Consider the following 16,290-nt stretch of genomic DNA (forward strand, 5'->3'; position numbering starts at 1 on the left):
TGGCATCACCTGTTTTTTGAACACTTAACAGAGTTTTCTCTGTTTTAGGGATGGCCAAAAGATTCTACAACATATTAGGACTCTTCTTCTCAGATCTATATTGGTCTGAGGATGTATGTGTCTTGGTGTTCTCCATCAACAGTGGGGTGGGGTACAGCAATGTAGTGGTTATGTTACTGGACCAGTAACCCAGCGGCCTGGACTAATAACAAACATGAGTTCAAATTCCACCATTTTTAGTTTGCAGACTTCAGTTTTATAAAATCACGAAATTGTTGGATTGTCATTAACGTCACATTGGGGAATGAAACCTGCCGTCCTTACCCAGTCTGGGCCATATGTGGCTTAGTCAGACAGTAACGTAGTTGACTCTCAACTGCCCTCTGAAGCCATCTAGCAAGCCACTCAGTTGTATAAGGGAAACTAGGGTGGGCAATAAATACTGACCATGTCAGCGATACACACATCCTAAGGGAAAAGACTGAGCAGCTGAGTACAATTATTTGTATTTCGGTAACAAGCAAACCCGCGCTTGACTTATTTATCGTAAACTTACAGGTCATATTTTTTAAAGGACTTGAACCAACTGCCCGAATACCAGGACCACAAGGGCCTTCAGGAACACCGGTAAGATGGAAAGCTATTGGTTACTTGAACTATTAAACCACGGTCAGATGTCAATTCAATAAGCGGTGGTAGGCCCTAGCTCTAATTACATAACAAAATCATAGAAATTTTGAGGCAAAATATGGCCCCAGTTAAAAGAATGTAAGTAAATGCAGTTAAGCACCTCATAGAGCAGAGTAGAGGGAGCTCGACTCTGCATTTGTCCCTTATTGCCCACCGGATCTGTCGGGTTTTAGCTCTCAACAAGATGGACATCTCTCACATTGAGGGTCACACCAAATTTACCAAGAATTTTTAAGAAGAATTGCTTAAAAGAAAATACATGGATAAATTCATAGCCATCCCAATCCACTGTGCTTGAGAAAAGGAGAACAGATTTCATAATGGATAAAACCTCAAGAGTCATCAATAAATTATCTGTTATTGATTCAATGCAGGACCCAGTGATTGTAGAGCATGTAAGTACAGAGCTCTGTGTGCCCAAGTCTTTAACTGTCAGTAATCCAATTCCTTTAACCTCATGCTCTCTGATACAACTAATAGCACAATGAGACCTGTGTTTTATCCTTTAACCTTATCGAGATGTTTCTTCCTCTTGGCATATTGAGGACAGCATGGTTAATCTTGTGACCTTTTTCTATTCATATGGCAGTCAAACTTTTAAATAAATTGTTGGTGACACAATAATACAGGACACCGTTCTGGATGAATTTGAAGCTCACCTATATTTATTCTGTCAGTTGGCCAAACAACTGGATTTTACCTAGCACTCTAGCACATTAATCTAGAGCATGATTGGATACCGAAATGTTTTATCATCTAGAACAGGATGATGCCACTGCACGGTTTCATATTAATCTAGAGCTCAGTATATTACATTGTACAGTGTCACGTTTAATCGAAAGAGTTACACTGCTTGGTGTCACATTGATCTAGAACAGTAACCCGGCATTTCCACTCAGTTGCGTTGGTTTTATAAGCGAAATTTGGCCAAAATTGGCATAACCAGTGCAAAGGATTGTGGCAATTTAACAGAAATTATTTTCAGCGCAGCTCAAGGTTCCGTGATCTTTTATGCTACTTTAAAAAACATGGTGCTAGAAGCAGGAATAAAAACAGAAAGTGCTGGAAATATTCAGCAGGTCAGGCAGCATCTGTGGAGAGAGAAGCAGAGTTAATGTTTCAAGTCCGTGACTTTTCATCAGAAGCAGGACCTGCCTGCAAAATTGGCTATGCCCCCCGATCAAACCAATCACCATTGGGAATTTCCATCAGTTGAACTTGTTTGCAGACTTCAGCGGGCTCTAAAAATTACACTGATTCTTTTGGCTGCAAAGACACTAATGGGCACGTTTTAAAAGCTTTTGAATTTAATTTTAAAAAAATTTATCAAGAAATGCACTACCATGCTCGACATAACTAGGAAATGATTCTGGAGATTTTTTAAGAAGTCATTTTTGGTTATTTAAAATCAGGTTACTCAGAAGTGGTAGATTAGCACTGATTAAAATGCTTATTGTTGTAATAAACCCATTGTCAGCTATATTAATCAAACTGCACCTAGTTACCGCTCCTAAATATACTGATTTTTTATTTTAATTTGCCTAATTGTGCGTGATAGATTTTGCATTCAGCGATAGCCAAATGATGGGAAATGAGGAACCTTGAGGGGAAAAAAAACACTTCTCAAAATGGGCGCAATTTTGGATGTAATTTGCCCCCATTTTGCTTATTGTGATCAAAGTGGAAATTCTACCCCGGTATATTGTCAGTGGCCTAGATTAGTATGTTACAAAAGATACATTGCATCGTTTTGGAACAGGATGCTGCTCCGTGAAGAATCACATTGGTCTCCAGCAGGGTGTTTGCAATGCCACATTATATCATATTGATCTAGAACAAGGTACTGCACTGCATAGAATTGCATTGCTCTGGAACAAAACATTATACTTCACTGTATCACATAAATCTACAACACTGCAGTATTCTGCAAGGCATCACTAACAGCCAACTCGAGCATGTTTAACTACACTAGTAATTAGTGCAAAGCTGATCAAGCACAGTTACCGTTCAAGAACTCAACATTTCTAATAACTAGAGAGATAGTCCTCAGGAGCTCATTGTTTAATTAATGTCTCTGTATGTAATTTATATTAGACAAGGTTGTCATGTGGTAAACGTTCAGCATGCATGTTTCCCAATCAGTGTAATTCTGTGCATTATAGCATCCTGTTCAAGATCGGTTTGCAATCTAACGGGGAGTACACCTTTGATTTCCTGGTAGGCGATGCCTGCTGAACATGTTTTACACCGTGCAATGGAATCTCCATTCAGAACATGTATTGTCCAAAGGAACTAGCATCCTTTCATTCTGTACTGCTATTACCCTATACCCATGTTTAAAATCGTGCTTGTGTCGTAGCGGGTCTGTTCATTATAAAGTGGAAAGTGTGCTGTGTCTGCGTATGCACATAACTGTGTGTTTTGGATTGCTTTGAGATGTCATATGTGGTGCCAGGAGAATAGTAACCAGGCATCTTAATAACTGTGGAAATAATTGCTGAGTAATTTACAAACCTGGACTCATGAATAAACTGCAGCAGTAAAGTGTACTAAGAGCATGCTGCTCAGTCCTATCTTAACGGTACCAGCCAGGTCCCAAGTTTAATCTTCAATCTGTGGCTCAGTTGGGAGCATGCTTGCCTATAAGTTAGAAGGTTGTGGGTTCAAGTCCCACTCCAGAACTTGAGTGTCAAAAAATTAAGGTTGATTGTCCAGTGCTGCACTGTTAGTGGTTATATCTTTTGTATTACGCGTTAAACCAATCTGCCCTCTCAGGTGGACATACAAGATCCCATGGCACTATTTCAAGGAAGAGGAGGGGAGCCCTCCCTGGTGTCCTGGTTAATATTTATCCCTCAATCAACATCACAAAAATCAGATTATCTGGTCATTGTCACATTGCTGTTTGTGGGAGCTTGCTGTGTGCAAATTGGCTGTCATGCTTCCTACATTACAACAGTGACTGCATTTCAAAAGTACTTCATTGGCTGTAAAGCACTTTGGGACATCTTGTGAAAGACACTATATAAACGTAAGTCCTTTTTTTCTGTCCTGCATTAACCTCAGCTAGCCATAGAGGTTTCTCTCAGATAAGTCAGGAGATTTGGGATGGGATATTGTAAGTAAGGAACACTGTGCAGTGTGCAGTAAAAGCAGCACCTTCACTGGAAGATTCTGATCGCTATTCTGGCTCAGGAGGCTATGGGTTTGATCCTTACACCAGGAGCTGAGTAAGTGCATAATCTGGTGTTCGGGCAGTACTGAGCGAGTGCTGCACTATCAGAGGTGCCTTGCATCAGATGAGATGTCAAACTGAGATCTGTTCAAGTAAAACATTAATGGGGAAGAAGTTATGTTGGTGATCTCAAAACCCTTAGCTTCTTTCTCAAGCAACTGATGTTGGACTATTACCAGGTCCTCGTAATATCCAGCGAATTTCAGAATGCAGTTGAGACTTAAGTGTGGCCCTTTTTAAATTTATTGCTCTGCTTATTTTCTACAGGGAATACCGGGTATCCCAGGAGCTACAGGCCCACGTGTAAGTACTTTACATTCTCTCATCGCATAGATGTTAAAGCTTGACATATCAACCAAGAAATTACTGTTGCTAATATTAGCAAACAGATTTTAACATGTTCTTTTAACATTTCCTCTGTTAGTTATTTTAAGAAAGGCATTAATGCCTATTATTATAAATAGACCAACAGAGAAAGGCTGGAAGAGAATTGTTGTCTGCTTAAATCAGCAACAGTAATTTCTGGGTTATAGCTTTTGAAATTACACCTTTCGCCTTTTTTTAATACAGCACAGAAACAGGCCATTTGGCCCAACCAGTCGATTCTGGCATTTATGCTCCACTTGAGCCTCCTCCCATTTTTCCTCATCTAAATCTATCATCGTAACCCTCTATTCCCTTCTCCCTCATATGCTTGTCTAGTTTCCCATTAAATGTATCTAAACTACTTGCTTCAACCACTCCCCGTGGTAGTGAGTTCCACAGTCACACGACTCTCTGGGTAAAAACATTCTTCTGAATTCCTTACTGGATTTCTTGATGGCCTTTAATTATGCTCTTCGCCAAAAGTGGAAAGATTCTCTCTGTATCCACCCTATCAAAACCTTTCATAATTCTAAAGACCTCTATTAGATCACCACTTAGCCTTTTTTCAGCAGAAAAGAGACCCAGCCTGTTCATCCTTTCCTGATACATATACCCTCGCATTTCTGGTATCATCCTTGTAAATCTTCTTTGTACCCTCTCCAGTGCCTATATATCCTTTTTATAATATGGTGACCAGAACTGTATACAGTATGGTCTAACCAAGGTTCGATACAGGTTCAGCGCAACTTACCTACTCTTCAATTCTATCCCTCTATAAGTAAAGCTTAGTGTTTGATTTGCTTTTTTTTATGGCCTTGCTAACCTGTAAAGAATGTGCAGGGCTACGGGGAGTAGGCGGGGGAGTGGCATTAGTCAAATTGCTCTTTTGGAGAGCCAGCGCAGACACAGTGGGCCAAATGACCTCCTTCTGTGTCTCACTCCAGGACCTCAACACATAATTGAGGCTGATACTTCAATGCAGTAGGACAACCTGAGGAGCTCTCCATGTGATGTGATGGTGCTGGTGGATGTTTTAAGACCCCAAAGGCACTATTCAAAGAAGAGCAGGGAGTTCTCCCTGCATCTGGCCAATATTTATCGGTCACCTCGCACCATCAAAAAAAAACATTAACTAGCCAATCATCTTAGTGTTGCATATGAAAAGGCTGCTGTGTTTGTCTAGATAACCACAGTGACTGAATGTTAAAATGTTGGGTATAAAGTCTTTTGGGGTATCCTGAGAGATCTGGTGATGGCCAATACAATAAATAGTGGCTTGTTGTATTGGGAAGGTGGCAGGGTAGGTGTTGTGGAGGATGAGGTCAAAGGGCCACCTTCAGCCACACTGATCTTGCGTGTAACCTTCGCTTGGTTGCATCCCTCAAGTATGTGTCTTGTATTTGCAGGGAGAGAAAGGAGACACGGGTGCCAAAGGTCAGAAAGTAAGTATCTCAAGCCCTCTGGTCGTGTTTACGTGTACATGTTAAATGCTGGAAATACACATAGGGTCCATCAGCATCTGAAAGGTGAGAAGACGGAGTCAGGTTCACGTGGACTCATCATAATTTTGGCAGTTCTAATGATTAGTGTACGCTGTGGTCACACTCTCACCTCTGAGTCAAGTCCCACTTCAGAGACTTGACTGCATAATCTAGGCTGACACTTCAGTACAGTACAGAGGGAGTGCTGCACTAGTGCAGGTGTCGTTTTTTGTAGCTCCAGCTGCCCTCTCAGCTTGTTGTAAAAGATCCCATTGCTGCTATGTTGAAGAAGAGCAGGGGACTTCTCCCTAATGTCCTGGCCAATATCTATCACTCAACCAACATCATTAAAAATGATTTTCTGTTCATTGCTGTTTGTGGAGCTTGTTCTGCACAAATTGGCTGCTGGGTTTTCTACATTACGACAGTGACTACACTTCAGAAGTCCTGGCAGTGTAAAATCTGACAAAGGTTTCTTTTTAAAGGCTAGAATGCAGTTACATGATTTTTGTTTTTTCCTAAGAAACTTGGTAAGACATTATCAAGAATATTTCCCCATTCTTTGATTTGTGACAGGGTGAAAATGGTTTTGATGGCCAGCCTGGGATACCAGGGACATCTGCAGTAAGTACCGAATGCTTTAAATTTTGTTTCAATTTTAGTTTAGCACTGTAGACTCAGGATGGGCAACTCAGTGAGCAACCACATTGGGTGCAAATTAGTGAAGGTTGGTGATGTGTCTGGTACTTGCATATTAGATGGCCCCTGATAGGAGTAGGCACATTGTAGCAATTACTCTGCAAGCTCTCGCTTGTATTTCTTCTGTTATTCGTTGACATTAATGCTCTTGAGAGTTTAAAAAATAAGGCAGCTGGTTATTACCACCAGTTATATTGAATATAGCAGTTAGCGCTCCATAAGAATGCACAACACAAAGTCAAACTCAAAGATACAGCAAGGTTCTGTCCTCCTGTTTGGGGGCAGACAGAAAGAGTTATCTTGGGGGTGAGATGGCATACCTTAGATGAAGAGGGTGGGAGGAGGCTCATATGGAGCATTAACACCGGCACAGATCTGTTGGGCTGAATGGCCTGTTTCTGTGCTGTAAATTCTTTTGTCATTTTCTCACCAATGCCTGGTTGTAGACCCTTTCTCAGAATCCAATGACAGATGGACCCATGTTCCCAAAGAAAATACACGAGATTATATTCCCTCAGGGATGCTCAGTGGCTGTTGTGTTGTGCAGTTTTCGCTCTGACGTAATTTTATTTTGTAAAAAGTCAAAAGCCAAGAAGGCTGGTGACCCAAACAGAACCACTTTATGAAAGACATGGAGAATCAGTTAATAAGATTTCCTGTTTCTCCTTTCCTTCACCCTCTTCCTGTGGAGAAGTCACTATTGCCAGTTATTTTCACATTTAAACCGTTATTATCCATTTGTCAAGTTGCATGTTTTAGGAGAATTAACTCATTTCATTTCTGTTTGCAGAATGTTGAAGAAACTCTAGCAAAATTCGGTGTTAAGGTAAACTGCAGCAAATTAACCTTATGATTTAATGAGGAGAGATTCCTCCCCCCCGCCCCCCAATTGTTTATCACTCGCTTCTCTCTTGAATTGTGCTACCCTCCTTTTCCTCATCACTTCTTTCAACGTTTCCCCGTCCTTTCCCTGCTTCAGTATTCCTATTTTCTTTCCTTTTCCTTCATAGCTGCCCACTTTTCATTGTATTTTATCCTATCATTTTTTGGCATTTATTTTTCTCTTCCCTTACTAAATGTTTCTCCCTTTTCCAGATTAATGGAGCTCGTAAATCATCATTAAGTGACAAAGATTTGAGTAATATATATTCTAGATGCTGATAAAGGAAAACATTTTTTTGTACTAGCAGAAGGGGGTGGTGGGGGAAGAAACGTGAGTGGTGAACCGAGGATTATTCTTGATATGTCTAGCAACTATAATTGATTGTGAATATGGAGCCCAGTGGATGCATCCCTGGAGAGACTTCACGGGAGAATATCCATGGGCATATCCACAGGGATTTCTAAACCACTGACTCTCAATGTTTTTAATTGAAGGACACCTTTTCAAATGGATGAGTAATAACAGACACTCCAAGCTATATTATAATACTGTAGGATATTCATAATATGCAAATACTGCACATAAAGAATGCTTTAATAATGCTTTTAAGAAGACAGCTATTTACTTACAGTTGTCAGTGAGATGGGTGTCCTGCTTCTCACTACAGAGTCTGTCTGTTCTTGGTGTGATGTTTGCCAGACTCCACTCCCGCCTCCTAGCTCGCAGCAAGCCCACTTCGTTATTGCTTTCACATTATTTCACGGACCCCCGGAAAGTCTCTACAGCCCCCCAGGGGTCTGTGGACCCCAGTTTGCAAACCTGTGCTGTTAGCGATGATCAACATCGACATGCCCAGCGCTGGCCCTGTCAGAAAGGCTAGCACCCATGTGCAATAGAGTCATTTACGGCACAGAAGGAGGCCATTTGGTCCATCAAGTCCATACCGGCTCTCTACGGAGATATCCAGTCAGTCCCGCTCAACCCTCATTGTCCTGCAAGTCTAATTCCCTCAAACAGCCAACCAACTTCCTCTTGAAGTCATTGATCGTCTCCGCTTCCACCACCCTTGTTGGGCAGCGAGTTCCAGGTCATTACCACCCGCTGCGTAAAAAACTGCTTCCTCACGTTCCCCCTGCATCTCTTGCCCAAAACTTGCTATCTGTGTCCCCTAGTCCTTGTACCATTAGTTAATGGGAACAATTTTTCCTTGTCTAACTTATCCAAGCCTGTCATAATCTTGTACACTTCTATTAAATCTCCCTTCCATCTTCTTTGGTCTAAGAACAAATTCAGCTTTTCCAACCTAACCATGTAACTAAAATCTTCCATCCTTTCAACCATTCTGATAAATCTCCTCTGCATCCTCTTAAGGGCCCTCATATTCTTTCTGAAGTGTGGTGACCAGAACTGGGCATAATGCTCCAGTTGGAGCCTAATCAGAGCTTTATAAAGGTTCAGCATAACCTCCCTGCTGTTGTACTCAATGCCCCTATTTATGAAGCCCAATATCTCATATGCTTTGCTAACCACTCTCTCAACTGTTGCTGCCACCTTCAAAGATCGATGTACTTGCACTCTGAGGTCCCTCTGTTCCTGCTCACTCTTTAGAATCTGAACTTTTCTTTAAACGAGCGGCATACATGGGGAGGATATAGCCAAAGATCTCCCTTGATGTTGCTTGCTGTAAGTTAAGGAATGCTATGACCTCTGTAGTATTTCAGGAAGTGAGTGTGAAGGAAGCAACAGCACATTATATGCAAGACTTTCAGTGTTATGGATGTTATTGGAATATTTTATGAATGCACCTTAAACCAAGCTAAGCTAAGACAGAGAACACTGAGGTTTTAGAATTACAACCCCCAAAATCAAGAGATAACCTGTTGTCAAGAGAAGGGAGGTGGTTGCTAAGAGGTCCAGATACTTAAAAGACACAATAACACTGAAAGCTGCTCGGGCAGTTGGTGGCACCCTACAAGGCCTTAAGTGAGTTGGTGTTCAGATAAAGAAGTCTTATACATTCTTGAGGGGAACAAACTGTTATCCAACCAAGATAAAGGCTGAAGTAGCACCTCTGAAGTCAGTTAATGCAGAGTCAGCGAGGTGGGGTGGGTGATGGATTACTGACTGCGTACATGCAACCCAAGGCAGCTGAATAGCATAAAGACAGAGCATTGACTCCGCGCCCCCTCCCTTTCCAAACTTTAGAGCCCTCGGGATAGTCAGAAGTCCAGAACCGAGTCAAAAGTGATCACTTGAGCCTAGAAACCAGGTTATATTACTTGTTTGTCATTTAATGTAATCTGAAGACACTTGTAGTATAAACACTAGAGAATTGATATATATTAAAGCTTGCTGTTGAAAAACCACTCAGGCTTGAGTCACACGGATTATTGAAGGACTGACACACTTATGTTACTCTGGGAAGAAATACGCTTACGGATAATATATCAAATGCATAAAAATAACAGAAAGCGAAGGTCATTTAATGTCTCAGCTGGCTTCATTAAGAACCATATCAGATTGTTTTATAATTGTCTACTTCCCATCTCACCGTTGATTCATTACATTAACAAGCATTTAAGTACCTCAGAAATAAATCAACGGGTTGTTAATGTTTTTGTAATCCTCAATCCCCCTTCTGCACAGTTCTGTCTCCTTTATAAAAGGTGCAATTTGACTTCCAAATCAGCTGCTTCCTCTGGGAATCTGTTCCATGTCTCCACTGGAATACGTTGGAAGAAATAGTATTTCACATAATTATCATTTTCTGGTCTGTTTGATGGTGAAGTAAACTCTGTGAATATTTGGGATCTCTTTTATAATAGAACTGGCTGCACTTGCTGTTAACGTCTTAACACAGTGTCAACTACATGAACAACTGGTACTGCAGTTTAATGTAAATAGTTCTATAAAATGTTTCCCCATGGATCGAGCCTGATATTATGAGCTTGCGATACAATTTGAAATGGAATGTTGTGATGCGCACGGCAATTTTAATATAGAACAGAATATTATACCATGGAAAAGATGTTTGTGGTGAGTAATGGAAATTGGCAGTGCTCAAAACTTTAGTTTTACATCACAGCAATGAAGCAAACTACAGTATGAATCACAAAAAAAGCATCATGTTGTTTTAATGTTACCTGCAATGTTTATGTCTTTAATGGGCATTCAACACGCTGGATAATTGATGTTCAGCTTTGTACAGAGGATGAAGGAAACTCGTACATAATCATGGGCGCGTCAATAATTATTTTTTTTTGCTTGAAACTCTTCAGATTTCAAATCTGCAGGAACTTCTGCAGAAGCATGACAGGTTTGATCACCAAAGTCGCGAAGAGCCAGGGGCGAAGGGGGACAAAGGGGAGAAAGGAGATCGGGGTGAAGGAGGCGAACAGGGGAGTAAGGTAATGTGAGATTTCACCAGTTTGTGTGTTTGTGGGCAACACAGGGCCCAAGTAGATCCAGCGATTGAACCCTGGTGTAAGGGTAGTTATAACTGTGCATGCACATAGGCAGTTACAAGCTTCAGAGAAGCACACATGCTGATATTGATCAGTACAGCTGACTTACACTGCAGAGCTAAGTATTTAACATGAGCCCTTTCCTATCCTGAGTGGCGTGAAACAGGGCTGTGTTCTCGCACCCACATTTTTTGGGATTTTCTTCTCCCTGCTGCTTTCACAAGCGTTCAAGTCCTCTGAAGAAGGAATTTTCCTCCACACAAGATCAGGGGGCAGGTTGTTCAGCCTTGCCCGTCTAAGAGCGAAGTCCAAAGTACGGAAAGTCCTCATCAGGGAACTCCTCTTTGCTGACGATGCTGCTTTAACATCTCACACTGAAGAGTGCCTGCAGAGTCTCATTGACAGGTTTGCGGCTGCCTGCAATGAATTTGGCCTAACCATCAGCCTCAAGAAAACGAACATCATGGGGCAGGACGTCAGAAATGCTCCATCCATCAATATTGGCGACCACGCTCTGGAAGTGGTTCAAGAGTTCACCTACCTAGGCTTAACTATTACCAGTAACCTGTCTCTAGATGCAGAAATCAACAAGCGCATGGGAAAGGCTTCCACTGCTATGTCCAGACTGGCCAAGAGAGTGTGGGAAAATGACGTATTGACACGGAACACAAAAGTCCGAACGTATCAGGCCTGTGTCCTCAGTACCTTGCTATATGGCAGCGAGGTCTGGACAACGTATGTCAGCCAAGAGCGACGTCTCAATTCATTCCATCTTCACTGCCTCCAGAGAATACTTGGCATCAGGTGGCAGGACCGTATCTCCAACACAGAAGTCCTCGAGGCGGCCGATATCCCCAGCTTGTACACACTACTGAGTCAGCGGCGCTTGAGATGGCTTGGCCATGTGAGCCGCATGGAAGATGGCAGGATCCCCAAAGACACACTGTACAGCGAGCTCGCCACTGGTATCAGACCCACCGGCCGTCCATGTCTCCGCTTTAAAGACGTCTGCAAACGCGACATGAAATCCTGTGACATTGATCACAAGTCGTGGGAGTCAGTTGCCAGCATTCGCCAGAGCTGGCGGGCAGCCATAAAGACAGGGCTAAAATGTGGCGAGTCGAAGAGACTTAATAGTTGGCAGGAAAAAAGACAGAGGCGCAAGGGGAGAGCCAACTGTGCAACAGCCCCGACAAACAAATTTCTCTGCAGCACCTGTGGAAGAGTCTGTCACTCTAGAATTGGCCTTTATAGCCACTCCAGGCGCTGCTTCACAAACCACTGACCACCTCCAGGCGCGTATCCATTGTCTCTCGAGATAAGGAGGCCAAAGAAGATTTGTGTGTTTGTTGTTACCACCACCCATTTTAATGAAACTTATGTACACTTGTTTCCAAATAAAAGGGGAATTTGTCTTTTATTGTCAAAATTGTTTTTGTGCTGGTCATGCCCCTTAGAAGTTAATAACAATATAGGGGAGGAATGATGGATGAGAGTGGAACCATCTCTTACCTGCCCAAAGAATTACCCTTTTAAAGCTTCAAAGTGTTCATATATCAATACAGCCACGTTTAAAATGGGCAGTCACTTACATAAGTGAAGAAGTGATGATCATTAATGGAAATTGTATTATCAGTTACCTTTTGTGCACTTAAACCTTTCTGATCCCTTCCCTGTGGTGTGGGATCACAGTTAATACTAAACACTGGCTGCAGTGGCATAATGGTAATGTCAGTAGATTAGTAATCCAGAGCCCAGGCTAATGTTCTGGGGACATGGGTTTGAATCCCACCACAGCAGATGGTGAAATTTGAATTCAATTAATAAATCTTAAAAGCTAGTCTAATGGTGACCATGAAACCAAAGTCGATGGGCGGCACAGTGGCGCAGTGGTTAGCACCGCAGCCTCACAGCTCCAGCGACCCGGGTTCAGTTCTGGGTACTGCCTGTGCGGAGTTTGCAAGTTCTCCCTGTGTCTGCGTGGGTTTCCTCCCACCTCCAAAGACTTGCAGGTTGGTGGGTAAATTGGCCATTGTAAATTGCCCCTAGTGTAGGTAGGTGGTAGGAGAATGGTGGGGATGTGGTAGAGAATATGGGTTAATGTAGGATTAGTATAAATGGGTGGTTGTTGGTCGGCACAGACTCGGTGGGCCGAAGGGCCTGTTTCAGTGCTGTATCTCTAAATAAAAATAAAGATTGTCATTAAAAACCCATCTGATTCACTATTGTCCTTTAAGGAAGGAAATCTGCCATCCTTACCTGGCCTACATGTAACTCCAGACCCACAGCAATGTGGTTGACTCTTAAAAATGCCCTCTGAAATGGCCTAGCAAGCCACTCAGTTCAAGGGCAATTAGGGATGGGCAATGAATGCTGGCCTTGCCAGCAACGCTCATATCCCACAAACGAATAAAAAAAAAATGAAGCTAGTTGTATTGTGTACAGTCCTCTTGTAGATCTTTCAGAAGTGATCTACAGCTTTCTTATTGATCACTGCAATAATGCTACCCTCTTATACTGCCCATTGCATATAGCGGACAAATTGCATTCACACAAACGTAGCCGCTGCATGTGGTTGGGACTGTTCTGCTTTCTCATTGACATGTTTAGAGACAAAGGAATTTAGAGGGGAAGGAAAGTCAGTGTTCAGATTACCACTTGCCTCCTGCCAATGTTTTGTAAAATAATGGTCTTACAGAACCATATAATCTTACAGCACAGAAGGAGGCCATTTAGCCCGTCATGCCTGTGCCAGCTCTTTGAAGTGGCTGACCAATCGAGTTGCACATCCTAGCTTTTACCCCATAACCCTACAAATATAGGGAAATATGTCAGTATTTTTTTAAAAACAATATGCCAATTTTATCACCATTGCATAGATACTGGAGAGGGCTCTCGTGCTCTAATTGTCCATCCCAGCAGCTTCAGTTATGGGGTGTGTCCTGGAATAACCTGGAGAGGGAGCACGACATCAAATTAGCCTGAAGCTATCTGCGTGAGAAACCATCCTGCAGGCTTGGATTACCCTAGAGTAACTCCATGGCACACTGTCCCCACTCCCCTTCTCCTTTGCCCCACACCCAAATGTGCCCATTCCCCTTCTGCTCTTCCCCATTTCCCCCAGTCCACTTCTCCCCTCCTCCATTCCCTACTGTCCCCATTCCCCTTCTCCTATCCCCATTCCCCATTGACCCCCATTCCCCACTGCTCCCTATTCCCCTTCCACTCCGCCATTTCCCACTGCTCCCATTCCTCACAGCCCCCATTGCACTTCCCCCCCATTCCCCTTTTACTCCCCCATTCCCCATAGCCCCCATTCCCCTTCTCCACTCCCCCATTCCCCATAGCCCAAATTCCCCTTCTCCCCTCCCCTCCAAACCCCAGGCCGAGCACTTTACCGTGCAGTTTCTCTGGGACATTCTCTGTCACCGACATCACTAAAGTGGCCTGTCAGGAAGGAAGGCCTAACCTGAGCCTTTCCTTGTAATGGACGTGTTTCAAGAATTGTCAGGACACTAACATTCTCTGTTTAAAAAAAGGAAATACTTTGAGCAAAATACCCCCTCTCTAGTCTTTCCCTCCCTTCCCTTTTAAAGTTAACGGGAAATAAAGTTGAGACCAATATTACTTTTCTTGTAAGCAGACGTTCTTCTAATAGACCTGTGGTCATGAGGTGAGGAATACCAACATTCTTGTCGTGGACTGATCAGAGGCTTTCTTTGATACATTTCTATTTCTTTCATGCCATTTTACAGGGATTCACTGGGACTCCTGGAGAAAGAGGATTTAAAGGGGACAAAGGAAGCCAAGGTTTTCAAGGGCCCCAGGGTCCACCGGGCCGTGCAGTATCGGAACGAGGCCCTGAAGGCCCTCCAGGTAAACCCGGTGAACCAGGAAAGCCAGGTATCCCAGGATTACCAGGCCGGGCTGGAGATAAAGGAGAAACTGCGCGTCCTGGAGAAAGGGTTAGTGCAAAGCCAACGTGTCTTCTTCCCCTTCCCCTTCCCCACCTCTCTCCCTCCCCCTTCCTCCTTTTTCCCCCTTTGTCTTGCCCCATTTCTCCCTCTTTCCTTCACTCGCTTCCCTTTTTTCTCTTCCTGTATTTCTTTTCCTCTCTCTGTGTCCCCTCCTTTCTCTTCTGTTCTCTCTCCCCTGCCTCTGCAGATGCATAATCTAGGCTGACTCTTCAGTGAGAGAGCACGGTGCTTTCGGAGGTGCTTTCAATTGGATGAGGCTTCATCTATTCTCTAAGGTGGCCATAAAAAATTCAACGGCCCTATTCAAAGAACAGGAGAGTTTACTTAATATCCTGGCCAACGTTTATCTCAACCAACACCACTACAAAAGATAAATCTGGTGGTTAACTCACTGTTTATGGGCCCTTGCTGTGTACGGATTGGCTGTCACCTTTTTCTATATTACAGCAGTAATCACACTTCAACATGAACTTCACTGACTTCGAAACTCTTTGGGACAACTTGAGGTCATAAAAGGCATCATATAAATGCAAGTTCTTTCTTCTTTTTCCTTCTCTTTCCTCTCTCTCTCTGTCTCTCTCTCTTCTCGTTGCAAGATCGAGGACTTTCACACATTCCCCCCCACTCGCAAGGAATGAAGATGTTCCATGTCTGCTACGCAGAACAAAATCTTAAACCCATTTAAATCCAGGGCCCCCCCAGTGGCAATCGCTGCCCTCCACCATCCCCCACCCCCCTCCCCCACCCCGGCCACTCCAGGAAGACACTACGCCATCCTCACCAACGCCCCCCTCCCGCCCCACCCTGTTGCCAGGGCGTGTCTGAATGGCCCCAGCAACCCTGACCCAATTCACCTTTCCCGGGTGCCGGATATCCTCAATGCTCCCAGTGGCACTGCAAGTACTGCAGAGCTGCTGGTCTTCCGATTGGCCGGTAGCTCTGGAGGCAGGAGCTTATCGTTTAAAGGGACAGCGTCCTGCCAGTGGGCAGTTAATTGCCTGCCCGCCGTAGAATGACTTTGGGGTTCTGACGGAGGGCCAAGGCGGGGTCTACCCCCACCTTCCATCCCGCCACCGGGACCCCCCTCTTCCAAGTAAGATGCAGCCCTAAGTGTGGTCTAACTGAGGCTCAATACAGGTTTAGCATAACTTCCTTATTTTTCAGTTCTATCCCTCTAGAAGTAAAGCCTAGAGCTCGGTTTGCTTTTTTATGACCTTGCTAACCTGTGGTGCAACTTTTAGTGATTGTTGTATTTGTATTCCAAGATCCCTTTGTTCCTCTACCCCACCTTCTCGTACCTATCAAGTAATAAATGGCCTCGCTATTGTTCCTACTAAAATGTACCTCACATTTATCCGTCTTAATTTCATTTGCCAATTATTAATCCATTTTGCAGGTTTATTAATGTCTTCCTGTAATTTGTCGTAGTCCTCCTCAATATTGACTCCTTACCCTCCCCGCCTCCCCCCCACCAAATCTGCAAAGTTTTGAATCC

General features: G+C 43.4%; 1 protein-coding gene across 1 annotated transcript in view; it reads left to right on the top strand.

Annotated features, from left to right (window-relative positions):
- Nucleotides 1–16,290, top strand: part of LOC137380349 (collagen alpha-1(VII) chain-like) — a 147,499-nt gene that overhangs the window by 24,237 nt on the left and 106,972 nt on the right. The window contains exons 12-18 of the mRNA XM_068052277.1: nucleotides 559–627; nucleotides 4,193–4,228; nucleotides 5,698–5,733; nucleotides 6,349–6,396; nucleotides 7,262–7,297; nucleotides 10,633–10,761; nucleotides 14,574–14,783. Of these exons, the coding sequence (XP_067908378.1) occupies nucleotides 559–627; nucleotides 4,193–4,228; nucleotides 5,698–5,733; nucleotides 6,349–6,396; nucleotides 7,262–7,297; nucleotides 10,633–10,761; nucleotides 14,574–14,783 (564 nt within the window). The remainder of the gene's footprint in view (nucleotides 1–558; nucleotides 628–4,192; nucleotides 4,229–5,697; nucleotides 5,734–6,348; nucleotides 6,397–7,261; nucleotides 7,298–10,632; nucleotides 10,762–14,573; nucleotides 14,784–16,290) is intronic.

The sequence above is a fragment of the Heterodontus francisci genome, chromosome 19 (genome assembly GCF_036365525.1).
Source record: "Heterodontus francisci isolate sHetFra1 chromosome 19, sHetFra1.hap1, whole genome shotgun sequence".
Taxonomy (NCBI): domain Eukaryota; kingdom Metazoa; phylum Chordata; class Chondrichthyes; order Heterodontiformes; family Heterodontidae; genus Heterodontus; species Heterodontus francisci.